This window comes from Nannobrachium achirus, assembly GCF_963921795.1.
Source record: "Nannobrachium achirus genome assembly, chromosome: 21".
NCBI lineage: Eukaryota > Metazoa > Chordata > Actinopteri > Myctophiformes > Myctophidae > Nannobrachium > Nannobrachium achirus.
In genome coordinates, this window is record NC_137828.1 from 37032135 (window position 1) to 37056740 (window position 24606).

General features: G+C 41.3%; 1 protein-coding gene across 1 annotated transcript; it reads right to left on the reverse strand.

Annotated features, from left to right (window-relative positions):
• Positions 1–1930: 1930 nt before the first annotated feature.
• gyg1b (glycogenin 1b) lies at positions 1931–24154 on the reverse strand. Its single transcript, XM_080751513.1, has 7 exons — positions 24085–24154; positions 21923–22058; positions 21292–21466; positions 18434–18596; positions 8808–8934; positions 4784–5000; positions 1931–2889 (listed from the first exon to the last, which is right to left on the reverse strand). Exons 1-7 carry the CDS (start codon positions 24089–24091, stop codon positions 2743–2745), a joined length of 972 nt encoding a protein of 323 aa, XP_080607639.1. The 5' UTR covers positions 24092–24154; the 3' UTR covers positions 1931–2742.
• Positions 24155–24606: the final 452 nt, after the last annotated feature.

Genomic DNA, 24606 nt, shown 5'->3' on the forward strand with positions numbered 1-24606 from the left:
TAAAAGTAGGATATGTCATGTGCTATGTGCAGGAGCCATACATTGGTTTAATGAATTCATTTATGTTTATTGTATGTTTGGTTGATCATTCAATGAATGCACTAGGGTGTGTGTGTGTGTGTGTGTGTGTGTGTGTGTGTGTGTGTGTGTGTGTGTGTGTGTGTGAGATTGAGTGATGGGCATAGGGGCGGACCTGGTTACCTCAAAAGTACCACCTATTCAGAGAGAGAGAGAGAAAATGGGAAGCCACTTTTTGTTGACCACTTTATTTCCCTTATTTGCTTTAGTTATTTTGCTTTAAGTACCATTTAAGTTCCCTTTGTTTCTTTAATAAAACCCCTTATTAGTTTAGTTCTCTGCAGTCGCCAACACTATGTATGCCGGTGTGTAATGGAAACAATTAAATTATATAATTATTATATTGCAGTGAATTAGATTATTGGAATGAGTATTATTACTAACATGGCCCTGTGAGCCAACGTGCAGAGATCAGAATGCAGGTTTAGCCTACAACCATTAAAGCAGGAAAAAGCCATGGCCCCTGGATGGCAGTCGAGTCTGACATTTCTTTGTCAAATATCCAACACCAAATATCACAACACAAGCAACCCATCTTCCCATAGAATTACAATTATTAAAGACAGATTACTGTATATTACAATTTATCACTGCATTTCCTTCCTGTTAAACTCAACCCACCGCCTTTGTAGCATGTCTATGCATTTCACTCACATACCCATCCTGTATGTCTACTCTGTGGTTCTCACTTTGGACACCCATTTGAAAATATGTGGTGTCAGGGGTGTAATTTCAAACATATTCCAGAAATACCACAACGGATTTGAAAACAGAAGATATAGCCTACAAGATATACAAGCTCTGTAAATTTTCAAATAGCCGATGTACAGTATATAGGGTTAGTGTGGTTAGAATAGATAAACTACAGTAGGTTTGCTTGAGACCAACACCTTCAAGGACCCTTAGGTGTCCCCGGACCGCACTTTGAGTACCACTGCTGTAAAGAAATGATCAATAAAAAAAAAAACCTTCATGTAAAAGATTGCAGTGAAATAGAAGTGAATTACAATACTGGAATGAAGTCACCCTATGCTTATTATGCAATGAACTGGAATGAAGTAACCTTATGGTTATTATGCAATGAAGGAAAAGGTTGTTCTGCTTGTGACCCGTCACCCAATATGCAGGAACTAGGATGCAGTTTTTAGCCCACAACCATTAAAGCCAGGTGACTAAAAGAGCCATGGCCACTGGATGGCAGTGACAGACAGCACACTGCCACAGTCTAACATGTACAGACAGTAGGCTTCCTTTGTATCACTTTGATGCCATTTCACATCTTATGTCCCACATAACGACCCCTATAGCTAGCCGCAAACAACTCGAAGATGCCATAATAATGCCATCTGGTATTTAGAGTTGCAATACAAACCATTGACAGCCCATTAATCCACACAAAAAACTCCAGATTGTATTTAACAATACAATCAGATATGTTGAACTCACCAACATTGCAACTGTACAGAAAGCTACATCCATCAAGTATCCATTACGTTTTTGTTTCATAAAGATCCACCTTAGACATGTTATCAGCTACTTTCTGTCAATACATTCTGTGCAGGTGATTTTTCTTCTACGCGGAGAGTTTGGAAGCGCTAGTTGGAAATTACTCAACGATCCTGGGTACCACCAGTTTCGAAATTGCACATAAAGCAGGAGGCAGCAGGACGCTGGGTTATTGAAAGCGAGTGCTTCCAAACTTTAACACCTGTTTGGAAGAGTTGCTTACGGCTACCCTATGGCGTTACCTCTAGCAATTCACCAGTGCTCTAAAGAAAAACAACTCAGGCAATACTTAGAACTATTTTAATTCTGCAGGTGAAAGGGTCTGTGATACAGCCAATATCCAGGTGAAGTAAAACAGTGGTGAGCTACAAAATACAAACCCAACTTAACACCGTGTTGAAGAACAGAACAAGAGGCTGGAGTGTAACAGGCACTTGAGTCTTTAGAGTACGATAAGGCCATCTGAAAACCTATCCTGAGGCCTTCAGTTTTAACAGAGTGCTGTAGATGAGGCTTTCTACATTATAAAAAACAAGGCAGGTGTTACAGTTACAGGTGTTCAGAGGCTTGCTAAAGGTGCTTACAGTACTTTACTGAATGAATAGTATAAAAAAAAAGAATATACATGTAAATGTTTTGCAAAGCTACTCGCACCATTATGTCTGGAGAACTTGATATAGCCATTCCGATTGAAGTGCAAAGAAATAATACGTTTAGCAAAGTGTCTTGACTTCATGTAAAAACTCCCTTTATATACAGAGTCAGAGCTCATCTGATTGCACTCATTTATAATTCACATTTTGTGAGGGAGGTGGCAACATAGAAAATCTAATTGCAATTAGATAATAAAATATAATTGCCGTTTGGCCTGATCTTGTTCACTCAAGTGTGCATTATGACAGGCTCAACAAAAGTGCATGATGGCGGATACGATTCAAGCTGCTCATCATTCCATAGCTACATTTCTAGTACATTTCTGCATTGGATTGTCTTTCGAGTTAATAGGGAGTGCTCATTTAGAGGATTGAATAAACCAACAGGAGAAATGGGTGAAGGGTAAAGCCTAAGGTTGCATTACAGCAGGATTTAAAAAAACAAAATAAACACCTATTTTGTTAAAACACAAGTGCCCTTTTTGTGAATGTCCCCACTTTATTATTACATGTTGAGGAAAGCATCAAGCTTTTTCTGGATGTGGTCAAATGAGTCCATTCCCATGTAGTCCGCCTGTCCCTGCTCCCATTGCTGCTTCCTTTCCGCCGAAGACTTTTGGGATTCAGCTGATGCCAGGGGCTGGCCGCTTGCCTGGACAGAACAGATGATGCACAACAGTCAAAGAACGGCAAAAACACACAATTCAATGAACACAAAGAAGACACAGACATTGCAAGCTACTCATCACGAGCAAAAACAGAACTATAGATAGAAGCCGTTTATGAAATGACCTCTAGAGCAGCAATAGCACGCGGACAAAATGTTATTACAGTTAAGCCATGACAACCTAGTCTCCATACAGTACCTGTCCAGTTTTAACAATGATTTGTCCATTCTCAACAATGATCGTGTCATTCAACGGGTCAAAGAACGGCAAAGAACTCAACTATCGGATGAATGAGAAAACAGATGAGACATCGACATTCAAAAGAATAAGACCAAACCTTATGGAAAAGAAAATCTCTCACATTTTGATACGTTAGGGACAAAGGGAGTGACAAAAGAACACAAAGTATCCTATTCCTACCGCATCAAACAAAACAAATCCAGTACGTATTCAACTCAAGATGCACAGTACATTTTTGTGTTCATTTAAAAGGGATTCAACTGATAGGGGTTAATTATCCAAATAGTACGGTTATAAACTCCAATATCCTCATGAAAGCGAAGAACGCACATGGGCGTGCCTGTGTGGTTCAACCGGCGCTCATTCAAACACATTTGAGCGTCGACGACCAGATGCATGTGCAGCGTTTGTGCATGAGACGGAATAGAAGGAGTTTCAAAAGTTTATCATCTTCTATGGCAACATTTTGGAAAAGTAAATACTGCGAGCTTAGATTAAGAGAGCAATTTTAGAGTTATATAATCCTATTTGATATAGTTTTGCTGTTAATCTTGGCCTCGGTTTTAGTTCAATTCATCAAGTATTTTCTCATTTTGTTGTTTTCTTTATTCACCGTACAGTAATGTTATACAAACGAAAAGTTTACTTGTATTGAAGACATCAAAGGGTAAATAAACGATAGAAATAGTCCTCGTATGAACAGTGAGCAAGGAAAGACTGCCTTTATTCATTATGCTCCACACAAATAGGAAAAACTTCAGGACTCACTCAAACTATCTCGATTGGTCTCAATAGAGGCATTTAAAGTGCTGCTTGAGGACACTCTACATAGTGAGTGTACCTGCTTTATGTAAAAACTGTTTATTTGCATCTCTGATGTTGTATGATGTTGTATTATGACTCAATTATTTGTTGTTTTTTTCATTGCTGTATTGTCTTTATGCGGTGATCAGGGTGCCCTTGAAAAAGAGCTTGCTCTCAATGGGCTCCCCTGAATAAATAAAGGAAAATGAAAAGAAAGAAAGTCATTTGGTAGACAGAAAATACAGTTAACTCGTCTGTGGACGAGATAACGCTGCCCTGCCACACGCCCCCCCCCACCCCTTATTTCGTTGCCCTCCACACTCTCCTATCTAGCATCATGGTCTTGGGCTCTACAGCTTTGTTAGCTGAGCCGTCACACCACAGAGCATAAACGTGATTTTTTTTTTAAAGAAATGATAACTATTGAATTGTATAAAAAATCAAACCTCGGTTCGAAGTGGAGCGGTGAATCTGAGCAGCTATACCGTGTGTGTGTGTGTGTGTGTGTGTGTGTGTGTGTGTGTGTGTGTGCCTGCACAACAGCGCCCCTCCTTTAACTTGTGTGTTGTGTGTGGCCACTCAAGGTATTGCCAGGCTACAGACATAGCCAGCCAGCCAGCCACATAGCCAGCCAGCCAGCCACATAGCCAGCCACCCACAGACATACCTGTCTATTGGGAGCGCTTTCACCGCTCCAAAAATTTGAATTGGTATATAGAGCTTTGAACTAAAAAGCTAAACAAAAATTACAAAAATAAAACACCCTTATGGGTCAATTTTCATACCATCAAAGTTAATTTAATGTATGTTATTAATGTAATGTAATATATTTACCTCCACACATCCAGAATGGAAAGGCTGCTCTCCATAATGCTCATGGAGCATGGGCACCACAGCGCTTGAGTACAGGTTCCACCAGTCCAGGAGGTAGGTGGGATGCGTGGCTGCCTCCTGCACATCTCCCTTGATCTGTTTGGCTTTGGGGTCATATGTGTAGCTCCACGGCTTCGTCTTCCCCAAGAAATGCACCACCTTGGCATCTTTACCGTACCTGTAATGAGCAAGAGGAACATTAAGGCAGTATTCAAGCAATGTTACTGTATGTGAGGAACAAGATGGATGTGAATAATGTAAGGTGATTGTGTAATTGTCAGTTTTTCACATAATAAATCACATAGTATATGCATTAGGGGGCATGTACATAAATACATTCTTTTTGAGCTGCCAGAGCCTTTCTGTCATGTTATTCTAAGGTAAAGACTCCCTGGAGAGCTCCTCCTCCCAGTGTCAAGCATCACGTTTGGTTTACCGCTCTTGGCGTTCAGCATTATAAGCAGAAAATAGTTCAACTTTTGGAGGGGAGCGTTGCTCATCAATGTCACATTTGAGCCTACTGGCTGTGTCTGACAACCCGGTCATTTACAACCCAACATTGAATCGCCACTACAGACATATTTGCTGTTATATTTGTGATGCCATTTGTCCCAACAACACAGATGTTGCACAGCAACGGTCGGTATGTCCGAGCATTGCAGGCGACAAACACTTAAGTTCTCTGGACATGATATACCTTATTCATGTAATTCTATCATGATATCCAAAGCGACCCTCCACTCAGAAATGCTTTTTAAGGACTTGGCACCTTATTCATGTAAATTTATCACAGGTTACAACTATGATATTGGACAGCAATGGGGTTGATGACATCAAAACAGATTTTAACACAATGCTTTACATTGCAGTCATTAGACTTAGAATTACACCGTTAGGTCACTCAGCCTCGCTGAGGAAAGGCATTTCTTAGCACCGGCACATTACCAGCCAAAAAGCCTGTGTCTGGCTGCTGGCACTCTGGGGCTGTGTTGCACCAGAACGCAAGACTTCTACCCATGCTGACAACAACCAAACTTGGTACAAGTTTCATGAAATGATGGCCAGGAAATGCCATCAACCCATTCTACCCCTCCAAGCCACAAGCTTGTTGGTGAGAGGTGTACTTTTGTAGGCGTGTGGGGAGGAGGTTTTGCTAGAAAGGCACAGAATAATGACCCCGAGTCAAAAGGCCTTGGTGACAAGCATACAGGGAAAAAAAAGGTCTTAAAATAAAGTGCTCTATTTTAGGCATTTGGCATCAGCAGTTAGGAACGCAGTGTGGGGACTGGTAGGGCTCTGTTTGAGCTACTGGTCGCCTTTACGGCTCTCTTCAGTGGTAACCTGATATCATGTCATGGCATGAGTAAACTTTCATGTGACAGATGTATCCGCTTACTCCTCAGATGTGCATCCCCTGTCTGCCTGTTCTGAGCAACAGTGACAGTATGACCACCATTACTACAGTGACAAGTCAATGATGAAAGTCTAAAACAAAGGATTATAGCCGGTGAAATTGGTAATTTAATTAAATGTTACATTTACATTTATTTTTGTTTATTTGCATCGAAAATGGCAGACAAATCGGATCAGTCGGTTATTATTAGTTATTTTGGCCACTCAATAAAAAATAAATACCGGCTGGGAGCTCTAGTGCAGACTTCTCTTCATGTCTGCCATCTAGTATTTACAAAGTACCGGGCAAGACGTTAAAGATAAGGGGGCGGTAGGGGGGTTACCATTGTGTTATGGAAACGGGAGATATGGGACATGCGAGGCAGTGTGAATGCCATAAGGAGCAACGCAGTGTGGTGATGTACCAAACGTGGCCAAAGTGTCTCTCTTTATATTTGCAGAGTTTGCTGTCATATAGAACGGTACTTTTGCAAATCATTCTCCTCATCCATATTTGTACTGTTTAAAGCGCAAACACCACCAGCAAGTACGTGCAAATGAACATCATGGGACTACTGTGGTTTCCAGACAAACCCAATATCTTTCAGGATGTACAGTACAGAGTACATACCGTACCTTTGTCTGTCTTATATTGAAATTGCCTAGAGGGTCAGTGGTCGGACAGTGGACGTCACAAACATAACATCCGGAATTGCGAGGTGCACTGTTGCTCCCATCATCCATCCGCACCAAACTTGGCACAAACACTGCTCAATCGCCGCCCCTAGGGCCCCCTGGGTGCCACAGGAATTGAATTCTGGGAATCGTTCTAGACCATAGACAGACTGTAATGGCAACTGAGATATCACCAAAAAGTCTTCTATGTTACACTGTATACACAGTAAATCTGTGAGTCTCTTATCAGTCCCTCACTTGTGCTGCAGTGCAGAGGACCGGAGGGGGTTCTGTGCCCACATTAAGTTGTTCATATCAACGGATCTGCAAAAATATCTATAGAAATCCCCAAATGTGGAGATCCCCGATAGACTGACCTCCCAAGTACTACAATAATGGGTACTGCACCAAGTACTTTGTCATCGGGTAATAACTGAAGGGGCAAGTGTTCTGACAGGCACTAGTTTCTAAATTACGCTCATCTCTGCATATACGAGTATGTGTATATGTTACAGTCAGATTGGGTAACTCAGTTAGATCGTGGTAAGAGCGCTCGTTTTGTCGTTCACCACACACCCCTAACACCACCTGGATCAATTTACTTTGATAGTCTCTTATCAGCGCACCTGTGTAATTCTGCGTATTCACCATGACATGGCGACAACAGCCATTCACTTGTGTAGTCGCTGACGTCACTCGTTTGTTCCGCCCCGCGCCTCACGACGAGCGCTCCCGTTCTCAATTTCACTGGAACTCAAAAAAACGGTGACATATATATAAGCCCTTTGCGTATCCTGAGAACCGGTTTGACCAGTCAACTTCAAACTCAGCCCATCACCGCGGACCACCTGAAGGAATGTGGTTGGTGGGAATAGGATTGTCCAAAATTATGCGAAGAACAATGATTCATTTCTATATTCTACCAACAAAATGAAGCGCTTTATCTTTCATGAAACCAGTAAGACACCCTAAGGGCGAGAAGCCACCTAGCCCTAAGGGCGAGAAGCGAGGTCGGGCTGAAACAACAGACTGACACAATATGTCCATATATGGGCATTCCCAGATATGGGCTTAATATCGATGACATCAGGGATCTCCATATACTGTATGAGCATAAAAGGGACAAGGACCGAATTTATTTTCAAGTGTGACTCACGTCGCGGTTGACATCAAAGATGTCTGACGTTATAGACCACATGAGACTGACACAATATGATTGTCCAAATATGGGGCTGAGGCGTGACGCACACAATCTGCATCTTTTCATACTAACTGCGACCTACAGTCGCAACATGTACTACCTTTCAACAATATGGCATTGCAGCAATACTGGCTTGTTGTAATGCAGGCTCAATGGTTTAGATTCAGCGTTAATCTTTCAGCACTAGTGATGCATTCGAGAAGGATTATTTCTAACCAAAGAGAGTAGGTGAAAGGAAAAAAGCACCTAGGAAAAAAAAAGCACCTACTAAAAGGTGCATAAATCTTTCAACGGTAGTTTATAAAAGATGAAGTGCAGTTTTGCCCTTCATATCATTAAGCAGCAGAGAAAGATGAAGCTCAGGTTGCTAAACACTAAACAAGCTCAGAACCTTCACGCTGTTCCCGCAACACCACTAAACTCCCATGAAACGAGCGAGAGCGACTGATACCCTCAGAGACAACTTGAACAGAGACAACTGGAACAGTGTTTTCGGACAAATAACATTTGGGGGGAAAAAACTCACACCCACCTTATACTTGTGACCAAATCACATACAATGTACAGATTAGAATTGTGTTTGTCTGGATAAAAAAAAAATCAGCCAAATCAAAAAAGGTTCTGAAAAGCAAAGTTCTAATGACATATACAGTAAATGGTATGGATGGACTTATTTGAAAAATGGAAGGTACGTGTAGATGGTATGGACTGACTTACTGTTTAAATGCTGGAAGGTAAGTGTAGATGGCAATGCTGCTGAGGTTGTAAATGAAAGGGAGGTGTTTCGATATGTCAGCTGTTGCCCAATCATTGAAGAAGCCATTCAAAACGCCCTGGTCCCCTCCTGTAGAGGAGAAAAAACACATTCAATCCACACAGCTTGACTAAGGTTTCTCACTCCTGCAAATGAGAGAATTTCATTTACAGACTTTATAAAAAAATAATTAATATAATTTTGTAAATATACAGTTTGTGTACAGTACTGTATGTGCAAATCAAGTAGTTTCAAAACCATAATACATTATTGTTTGTTCAGCTGCAGGTACTTCATTACATAGATTAGATAATCATATGAAATTATCCATCGATCCACAATCAGATAATCATATGAAATTATCCATCCACAATTAACTTGTAGGATGTTACATTGTTATCCATATTAATCCATGCATGTGTACAATCATAACAAACATAATTAGCATTGGCACCAAATTAATGCAGTGGTGGCTTGAGTGTTCAAAAGTTGGCAAAAAAAAAAAAGGAGGACAGGCTTTCTGAACTAGTTCGGAGAGTCGGGGCATCTAGGGGTGCAGGAGCATCTGAAGTCAAAATCATCTTTTTTTGGACAAATCTACACAAGTTATTGAATCTGTTAATATACCACTGTGCACGCTCACATATTCTGTTTTTAGCGATTAATGTAGATAAAATTATTACGATTAACAAAGCTGTGCATTAATGCGTTAACACGAGTCACAACAACACGTTAACCTTGACAGCCCCATTTTATTTATATGGAAGATTTTTCTTTTCAAACTATAGGGAGGACCATACTCCCTGCCAAACCCAGTGTACTGATGAAAGTCTACGTTAGTTACAGTAAATCAGATGTGAGAGTTTTTGTCTGACAAAGCCTTTAGTAATAAGGAACACCATGCAGCAAACAGCACTTGGCTCATAATAAATTCTGTCAGGTTTAGTGAATGGATGGGCACCTTCACTGAGTGAGTCAGCACACTACACCTGTGGAAGCCAGATTAGTGGTTATCTCTGCTGACACTCTCCCACATTAAATCAGTCTGCTGAAGCATTTCATTGCCAATGCCAACAATGACTGGTACTTGATGCGCTGTTGAGCATTCAACAACCAAAACAGCAAAACCTGTCCAGACAAGCCAATACAGATTGTGAACAGTGTCGTTTCTATTTTCTTAATAAACCAGGCACGCCATTGGCTTTGCCTCTATCGGCCTTGCCGATCTACAAGCTAGATCAGCTATTTTCACAATATTTATCTGTGGGACTGAATGTAACCTCAGCTTCAACTCCTACAAGTTGAATTAGATACTAAAGGACCTCAGTCTGCAATCTCCTAATGTTTATACTTAATATACAATGTCAATGTTTTGTAAGAAGAATCATTAAATATAAAAATGCTGCTACAGTAACACAATAAATAGAAGAATTTATGGATGTGACGATCGATCGGGAATATCGGTATCGGCAGATACTGGTTCCAGTTGATCGGTGATCGGTATCTGCCCCAAAAATCGCAATCGGAGCATCATCTCTAACAGAAGGTTCACCTGGAGCAAAGTTCAGAGCGTGCATGTACCGTAACCACTGGTGCATGTAATGTTGTTATAGCTGGGAGGAAATATGTCAAATAAAATGTGAAGGTTTTTGTTTTTTGGCATTGTGTTAGGTATGGGCATAAGGTTTTCAAAAACCATTGCAAAGGAGTTGGGCTCACCCGCTAGTGGTTGGTTTATAACTCCAATACTAGAAAGATCAACTGGAAATTGCAAGTTGTGGAAAGGCATAATTTGCATGATGGCAGCTGCGATGGCTGCCGGGAACTTAAAATGGGATTAAGCTGTGAGGGAATATGCCAAAAATCATGGTGTCCAAGTGCACAATCTTTAGGATTTTTTACATATTTCCTATGGAGCTCCCATCATGAATTTGACGATACATAATTAACTGATGGTAGTTTTAGTGATTCAGTTACATTCATTGAGCCCTAAATCCTAGGGTTGTACACAAAAAAACACTCTAGGTTGAGTAATGAATGAGATATAGCTATTTTAAGCTCCCAGCAGCTATCTCGGACACCAGCTTGAAAATTATGGCTTTCAGAAGTTATTTCCTACAACTGAGTTTCTGTTTTACACCCAAAACAAGGAGGTGGTGCTCGCCGAGACAAAAACAAAGGGAGAAGAAAACACAGAGGCGAGGAGATTTTGACATATTGAGTAGGGGTTATGCCATATATTGGCATATTAATCAGGGCGTAATCGACAGGTGTGGCATATTAATAGATCCTCGATTTCTAAATGAGGGTACAGATAGGGCAAAGTTTGCGATCTCATAAAGTTCATTTAGGAATATTTTGGGGGTGGGGGAAATTATTAGCATTTAGTTTTCTTGATGAGAGATTTGTTTTTATGAGAATTAAACCCCACTGGATGTGTGAACTACAACTTCAACAGAATGGGTTCCCAGATTGGTTTGAGGCCTTGAGGGTGACACAATATATACGTAGAACAAAGCTAACCCATTGGCTTTATGGAGACCCAAAGCACAGGAAGCTTTCCCTTGGAGATATCCATGGTCAGATTTACTACCCTGTGAACTTTGCTCCAACATATAGCAGGGGTCATGCATGTAGAGCATGCATGCAAGCCAAGGAGTGTAGCAAAACATTCTGGCACTCAGTGCCAGAGCAGTGTGAAGGTGACACAATGTACTGAACATGCCTAGACAGTTTTCATTATAAGCTGGTTGTAGTAGTACATCAATGATGGGTATTGTTCTAACAAGGCCTTGGGTTATAAATAGTAGGTCTGTACTAGTGGCTAATCCATTAGGGTGTTCAAAAGGAGACAAAGATTGATCCGCTACACCGACGTGGAGTGGTTTGCACAGTCTGCACTGCAACATTATGAACTTTTCAGTCCGTTTTATTATTGTTCACAGAAATTGCACCCTGCGTTCATGATTTGAGGCATTTTATTCAAAATGGACCAATCCTGCTAAATTTGGAAGCCAATGTTAGCCAATTAGGATGGAATATGAAATATCAGACAGATCCGTCTTTATCAGATGACTATTATAGAGATACTGTGTACCGATTTGCATGATTTTTGGATACAATCTGGAAGAGTAATATCCCAAAATGTGTTCTACATAAGTCGGCCTCCTGGTGGCACTCTAAAAGTCAGATTTAACTTCGCCTCTAGGGAGTGCGCATATGTTTTACACTGATCGGTGGAGTTATAGGTCAAAAACACAAATTGGCCTGTTATAGCGCCACCATGAGGTTGATTTGAAAAAATTCTAATTCTATTTAGGTTAGAGAAAAATGTGCTGCAAATAGTCTAAAATGTTTTTCGTAGAAATTAACAAGTTTACATAACAAATTAAACTAATCATGAAATGGAGCCCTATCAGGGTCAGTGTTTCAATTCCAAGCCAGCTCATTTTGCAGTTTCATCATTTCCAATTTCCCTTGATATGACTTCCCTCTCCTGATTGGATGAAATAGGCTCTATGCACAGAAGCCATTTTGGCTAAAGTTGGATGGTCTTCTCACTTCCTTCAGAGGTGTTACCAATAATACTAATGAAGGCTCTGTTCCATTCTGCTCAAACAGAGTCAGGGTGCTGATGTTGTGCATGTTGGCTCACTAGAAACACTCTGCTACACCAGGGGGTCTCAAAGTGTGGCCCAGGGACCCTCGTGCTTCCTTGGGGGTTTCAAATGACCCCTTAAAAGGTGTTACTCTGAGTGTTCAAATGGAACCAAATGCAGCCGTAAAAGGTTTGAGAACCACTGTGCAACATGAAATGGAACAGAGCCTTCATTAGTATCATTGGTAACACCTTTGAAGGAAGTGAGAAGACCATCCAACTTCTCTCCAAAATGGCTGCTGTGCATAGGGCCTATTGGTATCCCTACCTGAAAATGTTTTCCCTGTTCACTTAAAGGACCACTTCACCGATTTTCAACCCGACTTCAAATACTTTGTTTATATAAATTCCTCACAGTTCAAATCACAGCCCTGACCAAGTAGACAAAAATGGTACCATCTTATAATGAGGCTTGATCATTAGAGGACCAATTATCTGAAGATGAAGTGGTCCTTTAATAGCTGGAAAGATAGCAGAGAGCTGTGTTACTGAACTAATACTCTACTATAGCTATGATTAATATAGACAAATATTTTGGGGGCGCTACCTAAACGTTTGGCTGTGTTGCTCATTCCACAATCGTTACAAGTTATACCTTGTGTGATACCTAATCTACAATAAAAAATATATAAAATAAAATACCAATCGCCCTCTAAAATAATTGAGATATGAGAGATATGCATTGCATCTTCCTCACAGTTCAAATCACTGTTCATGCTAGTCCATAACTAATGTTAAAGTTATGCTGTAGAATGTTGAAAGTACAAAACCGGTACAAAAATACTTGAATGAGTTTGATAATATAAATGTCATCTATTCAAGAACTTCTTTCAGACGTACATAATATACTTTGGTTGTAAAGACACAGACCGCTGCCTTTTATAATAAACACATAGCTGACATTGTTTTCCGAACCAAACCAAACATTCCTCTGGGGCTTTCAAAACTCAATAAGCATCTTCATTTCGAGGGGATGAGCAGGCCTCGGCAAGAATGCACTTCTCCCTGCCAGTTTCTTTTGGCAGTACTGATAAGTGGAACGACAAGCTTTGAGATACTAGCCTGACTGCAAGCGTCAGACTCTATCACACACTTCACCACTACCAACAGGGGGTGGTGTTGTGCAGTCTGGTTTATTAACCAGGCTATTGAGATACTGCCTCTCTGGGTCAATCCATTGCAAGGAAATTGAACCGAGATGCTGCTGGTGATGACCAGCCTGTGAATAACGATTCTGTCGTCGTCGTCATCATCATCATCATCATCCTAAGTGATCTGCAGGGTAAGCAAGGTGTACAGTATAATGGTTGAGATGGGTACATCATGTATTGCTTGTAGTGGAGCAGAGCCTAAATGCTAAAGGTCAAAGGAGCGTCACCTCACACAGTCTACAGCGTGTGAAAAGACCAGCCCCGGCTATAAATATGACCGCTAAGACCTATTAGCATACCACAGAACCATCAATATGTCATTCAACTACACAGGTTCTAGAGAGATTTGGAAGCTAGACTCGCACTGAAATACCGTCTGTAAAAAATATAATTTCAAAGTGACCTAAGCATAATATAATGGTATACCTCACACCATACCATACCTCTTTAATTGATGGGGCTGAGGAGTAAATGAGCAACAAGAATCCAAAAGTGCTTTTCCGTTCTACAAAGACTTAATATAAACAAACAGATATTTAAAAACAATACCGTCTTTTGTCAGGGGTCTAGACTAGTTATTAAAATGCTTACACTTCTAAGCACGGGCCACCATTATGCGAACTAATTGGTTTTTCCAATGAACTCATGCCATAATCTATTTTGCCATATCAGAATGGAGAGCGGCCCCCATCAGAATGAAGAACAATTCTATTGTAGTTTCAACAGTATCAACAAGGTTCAGCCACAGATTTGGGGAGTCAGGTTGTTTTTAGGCTGCAACATGAGTAAAAGTAAGACTGCTTTTGACAGGGCTGTCATGATTATGACATTTTGCATGACGATTAATTGTCACTCAAATACTTCTGATTAACGATTAATTGTGTTTTTGTCGTTTGACAATTACATTTCTGTTTGGCTTGTACTGTAGGCTTTGAATTTGCACATGGCAGATATGACACATACCTAAATATAAAAATAAATTAAGGACATATATTTGGCAAATTAACAATTTAAAAAGAACATTGATAGCGGAAATATCCGATCTACAAGCTCACAACGCGTCGCATTTAGTGAGCTTGTAGATCTGCTATTTCCACTATTTTTTAAATGTTTGAACATATATAAACATTTTCAACATGTAAACGATTATGACGATTATCACAAAATAATTGCGATTACGTCAAATATTTGCAATTAGACGATTATGTAATAATTGTGACAGCCCTACTTTGACGGTGTTGCCAGATTTAGAGAACATATATCCGACTATTTGAAAATAGACAATCTACAAGCTCACAACGCATTGAGCTTGCAGATCTGCCATTTTCACACAAAAAAGCGATAAGCCCTCCCAGTGGGAGTGAGCGGTGCTTTAGCGTATACCATACCATATACCTGGACCCAAACTAGTGAAAACAGCAGATCTACACGCGCTGTGAGCTTGTCGATCGGCCATTTCACTACTTCTTAAACATTTGTTGTCCAATTTATGGAATATTAGATTTTTTATTTATAAATGAAATTAATTAGAAAACTCTTTGCATTCTTTTTCTCTTATCCATGAAAATCTTAGCTTTTTGGAAAATGTTTTGAAATAATAGTGAAAGCAAACCAAAAATTAAGGGAACCATAAAAATGGGTCTGCACCCACCACTTGTTCCAAGGCTGCTCAACGGCAACACTTGAAGTTGGTCAGTCAGCGGTACTGCAGCTGTTGAGGCCTTACAGATACGGACAGACTAGTCTCGTGTAGCCAGAACTATTTCACAATCTCCGGATGCTATATAGTCTGGAACTAGGGGTGGGCGATACTGGAAAAAATCATTATCACGATACGCTTCATGCAGTATCACGATACACGATATTATCATGATACTGTTTTATGCTAGTTTTTAGGTTTATTATGATTATTAATAACAATTATACAAACACACACAGATATTCTATTGATAATCTATTAATTTTTATGCTGCAGATAGAAATATAGATATAGCCTAATCTAGGATTTTCATAGCATATTTTGATCAAACAATTACATTTTTTTACCTCAAAATATTTACTAGTTGGTGTGATGGGTCGGGTCATTCAAATGGGTCCCAGAAATGTTTTACGGGTTCCCATAAAATGTTTTTGAGTGTTGTGAGCTTGTAGATCGGCTATTTTCAAAACAATTTGGCTAATGTTTGATGATTATTTTGATGCAGTAATGGGCTTTTTCTTCTTTCTTGAGGTAGGCTATTAAAAAGGTCTTCAAGAAGTCCTTATACAAGGTTCAGGACACCTCACCTCTATTTATTTTATTTATCAGATATGAAAAGAAATCTTGTGATGCCTTACCAACAGAAACTGGGGGAAAACAAATTACCTTAAGACCACAGCAGTCAGGGAGTTTGTTATGATACAAGTTTAAGCTTTCTTTTTACAGAAGTATACTCTGTATTTTACAATGCAGATATCATCCTATTCGATATTTTAGCTTAACAAAAATATCATGGTTTTATAATTAAGCCAATTATGAAATAGACGCGACGATTTCACTGCGATTCGCGACGACACACGCATGCATCAACAAACAAAGGACTTTACAAATAGCGGCAAATAGCTACTTGTTTGTAGTTAATAAAAAACAGAAGCATGGATTTACAAGGCGATATAAATCACCTCTGTGGAGTGGAGACGACCACCAGCACAGTGAGCACATCACACAGCTGAGCAGCTCAGCTTTGCAGTGATTGAAATGACTGATAACATGACGGATAAAGTAGTTTGTTTGCGTCCTGTTAGTTCAATGCATCCATTATTAAAAATATGCTTCACTGGAAGCAGCCTAAGCAGGGCAAGCTGCATCACTGCTTTTGTGCTTTACAAAGTCCTGTGAAAGTGAAACTAAAATCGCAGGCCAGCGGTGCAGCTTCTTGTTCTTGTGTGTGTGTAGTGCATGCGTGCTACCCAGGGGAGGAGGGGCCGCAAGGGGACAGATCCTCAAGCTATTGACATGTTGAGCCGCGACACGTTGTTAGCTTGTAGATCTGTTCTTTTTGGCGAATTACACCACCATACTATAGAAGTATAAATTAAGCAATCGAGCTGCGACTCATGGAACGTGCACTCGCTGTATATCCAGAGCCTTTTCTACATGACTGTTTGTATCACAAGCAAAACGATATTCTGAAATGGCCTATCGTGGCAAAGCTGTATCGTCGAGACGATAATTATCGCCATATCGCACACCCCTATCTGGAACTATACTGTACCTCCTGAAATCCGAGTAACGGAAGCTGGCATTTCCCTTCACGACAATATATTTCAAAATATAATTCTGATAAGCAGCGATGTACGAGTAAGCTTGGATGATTTTTATTTATATTAGGATAAATGTGCGGAACTGTAAAAACGAAACGGTATGGGGAGGAGGCTTCATAACCGCTTTATTGCTTCTCATGCCGGATACTCATGATTAGATCTTCCGTCTCCCAGACGGGAGCATTTGCAAATTGTGGGAGAGAACAGTCTGGCCACCCGAGACTAAAGACAGACAGACATATACACGCAGTTGTTGGAGTGGCTGGCACCGCTCAAAAATGCTTTTTGAAACAAACATTTTAACAACACAAATCTGGTACAGGGGTCCCACTCCCTGGCACAAAATATGTTCAGATAAGGGTCTGCCGAAGTCAAATTAATTTGGGGGTCCTTGCCATGAAAGGGTGCGTAGCATTGTTCCGACGTGTCATTAGTCCCTCTGTGCTTAACCCTAACCGCACATCGGACTAATGGGACGTAAGACTATCAAAATAACCCGGCCAGGCATCATGAAAATGTTTAAGAACCACTGGTTTAACAACATTAGGAAACAAGTCCAAATAAGCAACTACACTTTAGAAACAAGCAATTTCATAGTAGAACAAGCCCAAAACATGTATGCCGGCAGTGTAGAAATGGTAAGAAATAGACAGTAAACAATGCAGACATTTCATATTATAGAATAGCTTTTGATACATTATAAACAGCATTTGTTACAGAGCTAATCTCATTTCTATTGCTTTGCTGCCAGTTGCGCCCTGCCAACTGCATCCTAGTACAAATCCCAACACTGTTCAACAGTGAGCTTGTTATTCCAAAAGCTGTTTGACATCCAACTGAAGTGACACATATACTTTAAGCTCACAGACAGACAGACAGACAGACAGACAGACAGACAGACAGATACACGTTCTAAATGTAATAAAAAAGGTCCACTCATGACCCCACATTTTCAGTGGGAGATGTTCCCTTAAATGTGATATAGAGGCGAAATGACAACCACAATTCACTGGTGTCTCAGGGGGCGGGGTTTGTTGAATGTCAACCAGAGCCCACTGCAAAATGGGGCCTCTCAAATTTAACCTCCACCGCACCCCTGAGATCCCCCAAGAATAACTCGGCTGTCTGTCTGTGACAGGAGAGAGCCTTGTGTACAGTCACTGGGCTTGATAAAGGGCTTACTTAGAGGAATGATAAACATAGATGGTTTTACATCATATTACCAAGACCTCAAAGCCTGGTCAAACCCCAAATGTTTGAAAGGGACTGAAAAGGGCTGCTAGCATCCAAACGCTACCAACTGGTAAACACCACAAATATTTTTGGAAGCTTGTTAGTTCTTAAAGCCACACTCGTTAGGCAAACGTGAAAAGAAAATGGTGTTCCATATAGGTTGTGTGAACAAACTATATTGAACAACAACTAAACAAACATAACTGCAAGGACATAAGAATAGAAGAGACGCTTCCTGGCTTACCGTCAAAGCTGCCGTGTTCTGTACAGTACTGAAGAAGCTTGCCATAGGTCTCCATAGAAGGTCGGAAAACAAACACACCGGAATTGAAGCAGTCGGGCCAGCCGGGATCAGGGGCAGCTGACAACTCTTCTCTGTCAAACAGCTCATCTATATTTGAGACCACCTGGGATGACCACACAGACAACAAAAATCACACCCGTGTGAAGTGGAGCTGTGTGCGTGTGTGTGTGTGTGTGTGTGTGTGTGTGTGTGTGTGTGTGTGTGTGTGTGTGTGTGTGTGTGGATCATGTGTACCGATTTTTGTGACATTTGAAGAAAATATGTAGGAAAAGGAGCAAAAAGTGTGTTTTGGAGAAAATTCAAGATGGCGGAAAATCTATCATGGCGCAAATGGGCGTGGCCTATATGGGGAGATGCGTCATGACCCAAGGAATCCAGGGAAAAAATATTTTAAATTTTCCGACCTACGGTTCAAGAGTTACAGGCCAAAACGTAAAGTGGGGTGTTATGGCGCCACCATGTGGCCAAATGTATTTAATCCTTGAAATCATTATGAACCTCCTCTCCAAGTCTTGAAACTGTAGCCCCTATGGTTTGCGAGAGACAAATAATTGAATGTGAGTTTTTGCGATTCCCATTATAAGTCAATGGGAAAAATTAATTCACTAATAAATTAATATCAATTAAACTATTGAACCTTTCTCTTAGCAAGTTACTAGCCCACCATTCCCGAGTAAGCCGGTCGATTTGACATATGGCGCGAGTGTGTGGTGGCAAAACTGTGGGACTAGTAGCGTGCCGAAGTTTAGGAAGTTCAGGCTACATACAGACACACACACACACAGACAGACAGACACACAGACCCACACGGCCACGTATAGGGAGCCTGTGCTTCACACAGCTCCAAAAATCACACCCGTGTGAAGTGGAGCTGTGTGTGTGTGTGTGTGTGTGTGTGTGTGTGTGTGTGTGTGTGGATCATGTGTACCGATTTTTGTGACATTTGAAGAAAATATGTAGGAAAAGGAGCAAAAAGTGTGTTTTGGAGAAAATTCAAGATGGCGGAAAATCTATCATGGCGCAAATGGGCGTGGCCTATATGGGGAGATGCGTCATGACCCAAGGAATCCAGGGAAAAAATATTTTTAATTTTCCGACCTACGGTTCAAGAGTTACAGGCCAAAACGTAAAGTGGGGTGTTATGGCGCCACCATGTGGCCAAATGACACAATTATTTTTTATTTAATCCTTGAAATCATTATGAACCTCCTCTCCAAGTCTTGAAACTGTAGCCCCTATGGTTTGCGAGAGACAAATAATTGAATGTGAGTTTTTGCGATTCCCATTATAAGTCAATGGGAAAAATTAATTCACTAATAAATTAATATCAATTAAACTATTGAACCTTTCTCTTAGCAAGTTACTAGCCCACCATTCCCGAGTAAGCCGGTCGATTTGACATATGGCGCGAGTGTGTGGTGGCAAAACTGTGGGACTAGTAGCGTGCCGAAGTTTAGGAAGTTCAGGCTACATACAGACACACACACACACAGACAGACAGACACACAGACCCACACGGCCACGTATAGGGAGCCTGTGCTTCACACAGCTCCAAAAATCACACCCGTGTGAAGTGGAGCTGTGTGTGTGTGTGTGTGTGTGTGTGTGTGTGTGTGTGTGTGTGTGTGTGTGTGTGTGTGTGTGTGTGTGTGTGTGTGTGGATCATGTGTACCGATTTTTGTGACATTTGAAGAAAATATGTAGGAAAAGGAGCAAAAAGTGTGTTTTGGAGAAAATTCAAGATGGCGGAAAATCTATCATGGCGCAAATGGGCGTGGCCTATATGGGGAGATGCGTCATGACCCAAGGAATCCAGGGAAAAAATATTTTTAATTTTCCGACCTACGGTTCAAGAGTTACAGGCCAAAACGTAAAGTGGGGTGTTATGGCGCCACCATGCGGCCAAATGACACAATTATTTTTTATTTAATCCTTGAAATCATTATGAACCTCCTCTCCAAGTCTTGAAACTCTAGCCCCTATGGTTTGCGAGAGACAAATAATTGAATGTGAGTTTTTGCGATTCCCATTATAAGTCAATGGGGAAAATTAATTCACTAATAAATTAATATCAATTAAACTATTGAACCTTTCTCTTAGCAAGTTACTAGCCCACGATTCCCGAGTAAGCCGGTCGATTTGACATATGGCGCGAGTGTGTGGTGGCAAAACTGTGGGACTAGTAGCGTGCCGAAGTTTAGGAAGTTCAGGCTACATACAGACACACAGACAGACAGACACACAGACAGACACACAGACAGACCCACATGGCCACGTATAGGGAGCCTGTGCTTCACACAGCTCCAAAAACAGACAGACCCCCAAACAGTCAAACGATACGCATCGCATGAAGCCTAGGTGATTATTATGTAAAGCATGCATTTGAAGTCATTGTTGTGCAATGAGCTTACAGCATTTTCAGTCAGCTATTGTAAGAACAACCCAGCACGCTCATGTAGCCGGCCAAAATACTTAATATCTCCTTTGGTCATGGGGGGATTCCCTCCATGTGGGAGATCCGGGTTCAAATCTAGGTGGTTACACTGTGGGCTTGTCCAGGATGGGACTTTTGGAGGGTGGGCAGGGCACTGGGGCAGGGTCATACAGGGATGAATGTAGCTACTGAGTAGCCCTGCCTGAAGCCCATAAAACTACCCCTTCGGATGAACAGTTGATGTTTGGGTTTCCCCCCACGAGACACCTGGGTTCAAATCCAGGTGGTCACACCTGATCCAAAAAAAAGAAAAAAAAAAGAAAGGAAGAAAAAAGGGTCTGACAAAAACATCCCAATTTCTCACCAGTGTGTCTGCGTCCATGAAGACGCATTTTGAGTACTTTGTGAGGGTCCAGCAGTGCAGTTTGGTGAAGGTGACGCCCAAATCAGGTCTCTTCATCATGGCCAGGTGGGCGGTGTCCCCACTGTCCAGCACGTCCACGATCCTCACCTCATCAAAGATCTTTTTCAGCACAGACCTAATGGACCACACAGCTCAGGAATAAACTCATTGACTGCCCTATCCCGAGTTTCCCTGAGTTATTCCTGTTGTTAGAGGCCGCCACGGCCCGAGTTTCCCAAGTTGGGGCCGAATTTGCATTCCAAAAAATATATATTTTTTATTTTTTTTACTTTCTGCCATCTACTAGGCATGATCTTGTTTGCGAAAATGCATGTTTGACCCTCAGACCAACCCCATCTTTTAAACATGGCAGCAATGTTTGTTTACATAAGAAAACATGGTGGATGCCATCTTATGAATGCCAGAACGGATTTCCAAGCAGATTTTCATGCACATTAAAACTAAATGGTGGCAGTGAACCCTGTGAGTCGCTATTTTTAATGGCAGTAATGAGTTTTAATAGCTGAATAAAAAATAAAAAATAAGAGGCTAAATTCATTGTCAAATTGACCCTGATTGAAGGGTTTCTTACTGGCAAGGATCTGACACATGTGGTCCGATGAGTGCCACCAGCTTCTTTGACGTTTTGTGGTTGCGCAGGGACTTGCCCAAGACCATGGCTCCTTTGGCATAGTTGTCATTGGTGGCCAACGTTACAAAGGCTTGGGCTGTGTAGGGAGCAAACATGTAGCATTAGGCTTGCAATGTATTCATCTCTTGCACTTTACCATTAACCAACCATATTACCACACCAAGTACATATACTCATGACATGTATCTCTTGCACTTTACCATTAACCAACCATATTACCACACCAAGTACATATACTCATGACATATACCCTCCCCTTTCTGTCTCTTTTAGTTAGCCTAACCGGTACGGTACCCCATCTTGGGGCCAGAAAAGAGTACCAGACTGAACATATCAAAATGTCCTTTTATTTGGGAACAGTCCATGTTTGGGAAGCACAAACGTATATGGGGTACACAATTGACAGGTGCGTTGCGATTGGTATGGTATAATCACATCACCTGCCAATTGTGTGCCCTATACATTTGTGCATCTGAAAGGAAAGTCGTCAGTGTGCAGCTCGTGGAAAAGTAGAGATATTTCTGTCAGAACTTTCAAATGGATACAAAATGAAACTAGATTGACAATACATGACTCCAAGTCTTAGGAATTCATTATTGGGTGACCACCCACCCACAGTACACACAGCCCACTAGCGCCCAGATTAGTCTGCTAACCGGGCAGGGATAGGACCGACCTATGGCTGTGTATTTGGAATACATGAAATGTACAGTATGTAAGATCACAGACATTCTAGGGCTAGGACATATTGTACTGTCAGTCTAGATGGGTTGCACCATGTTCTGGTAATCTTGTGCAACTTTGAGGGTACAAGAACATGCAACTGCTGTCCAAATAATGTTAAATTGTATAGTAGATGTGCACCACTCAGAAAGGAACAACCCAGAGGCACTGACTGCGTGTCTCAGACAGTTGCCAAGTTACTCCCCATTCTGTGTACAATACCCCACTTTATTTCCTCCTCAACGCCCCCCATTTGGATTGGTTGCTAGAGCTGATGCTTGGCTCATGTGTATCACTAAATAGCTGGGAAACCAGCCAATGGGTGATATTTATACATCATAAAATATACATAGCAACAAACAGAAGGCAATAATTTCAGTCACATCTCTGTAGGAGGATCACTGGATTATAACTACTCCTCCAGTTGTTTCCAGTTACATAAGAACCATGCTGTATGCACACACACGCCCCCTTCCTTCTCAACTACCGGGTGTTTTTAGACTGATGGACATACTGTACTGTGTACAATGCCAAGTTATTAGTAAAGTTAAAGTAATACAGTGTCTTAACGAAAGATCTAAGTCGTTTGGCTCGTGCGTCGTGCTTGTGACAGTGTCATGCCATCAAGGATTGCTTTGCTTCAATAATTGCAGGTTTTGGAACAGACTGTCCACTCCACTCCACAGTCACACACAGTGCTTGGCCCACACATCCATTGCAGACAGACAGACAGACGGACGGACAGGCCTACGTGCTAAAATCTGTTTTCTCCAGAGGCAGAGAGGACTGAGAGGAGGATGCATTACAAACTTTAACTGAACTCTGACTTGACTGACACACAGCGACACAGAAAGTAGCATAGCTTCAAGAACTATGTTCTAGAAGCTAGGCTACTTTCTGTGTCGCAGCGACGCCACATTTTCATGCAGCCTTACCTGGGGACTGCCCATAAGTCCGACATCTCATTAGTCCTACATTAGTTATGGTTAGGTTAGGGTTATGGTTCGCAAGGTTAGCATTCACCAGTGTCTTACTAATGGGATGTCGGACGAATGATGGCACCCACTAACTTTCAGTAAGTGTACTGCCAAGCTAAATATACATCACTATAGAACGCTTTACAACTAAAACAAAAGACAGGAGGACTATTAAGATGGCTGGCAGGCAACGTAAGTGCAATTTTACGATTACTTCTGCCTCGATCTTGTAACTGCAAACCTCTAATAAAGTAATCAATCAATCGTGGGTGACTGACGACAATAAATCAAAAAGTTTGCGCATGCAAGACAGCACATTCCCCCAATTTGTGTCAAACAAAGCTAAAACCCTACGTTTATCGAAGAGTAGGCTAATCATGTATAAAGTGCATTTCTACGTACCTGCCATGACTTCAGAGTTTAATAGTCCTGAACTTAAAGCAGGACAGGGCAAACAACCTGAGGAGGAAGGGACAAGCTAAACAGAATAGAGGTGGATTTATACCAGCATGACATTCAGTACGAGATGTGCCGTCACGTGACCGTCTAGACACACCCACCTTCAGGCACGTGCACACATTGTCATCAAAGGGGGCTTGAGCCCATGTCCTTTTATCCTTCTGTAAAAAGTGCCCTCACCAGACCATGCAGTTTTTACTATGGTGAAAGAATTGCAAATGCCCTCTTTCCATGCCATATAGGCAGCATTCAAGAAATGCAAACTCTCCTGAACTTGAATGCAGCTTCTTATGTTGAAAGAATTATTGAAAATAGCCAACCTCCAAGGCAAGCTCACAGCGTCGCGATGCGACGTGTTGTGAGCTTGGAGGTCTGCTATTTTCAATTTTTCACCAAAAGTCCCTTTTAGAAATTTCAGCCCCTGGCCTAGCTCTGGTCCATCGCGTCTCCTCCCGGAGACGCTCT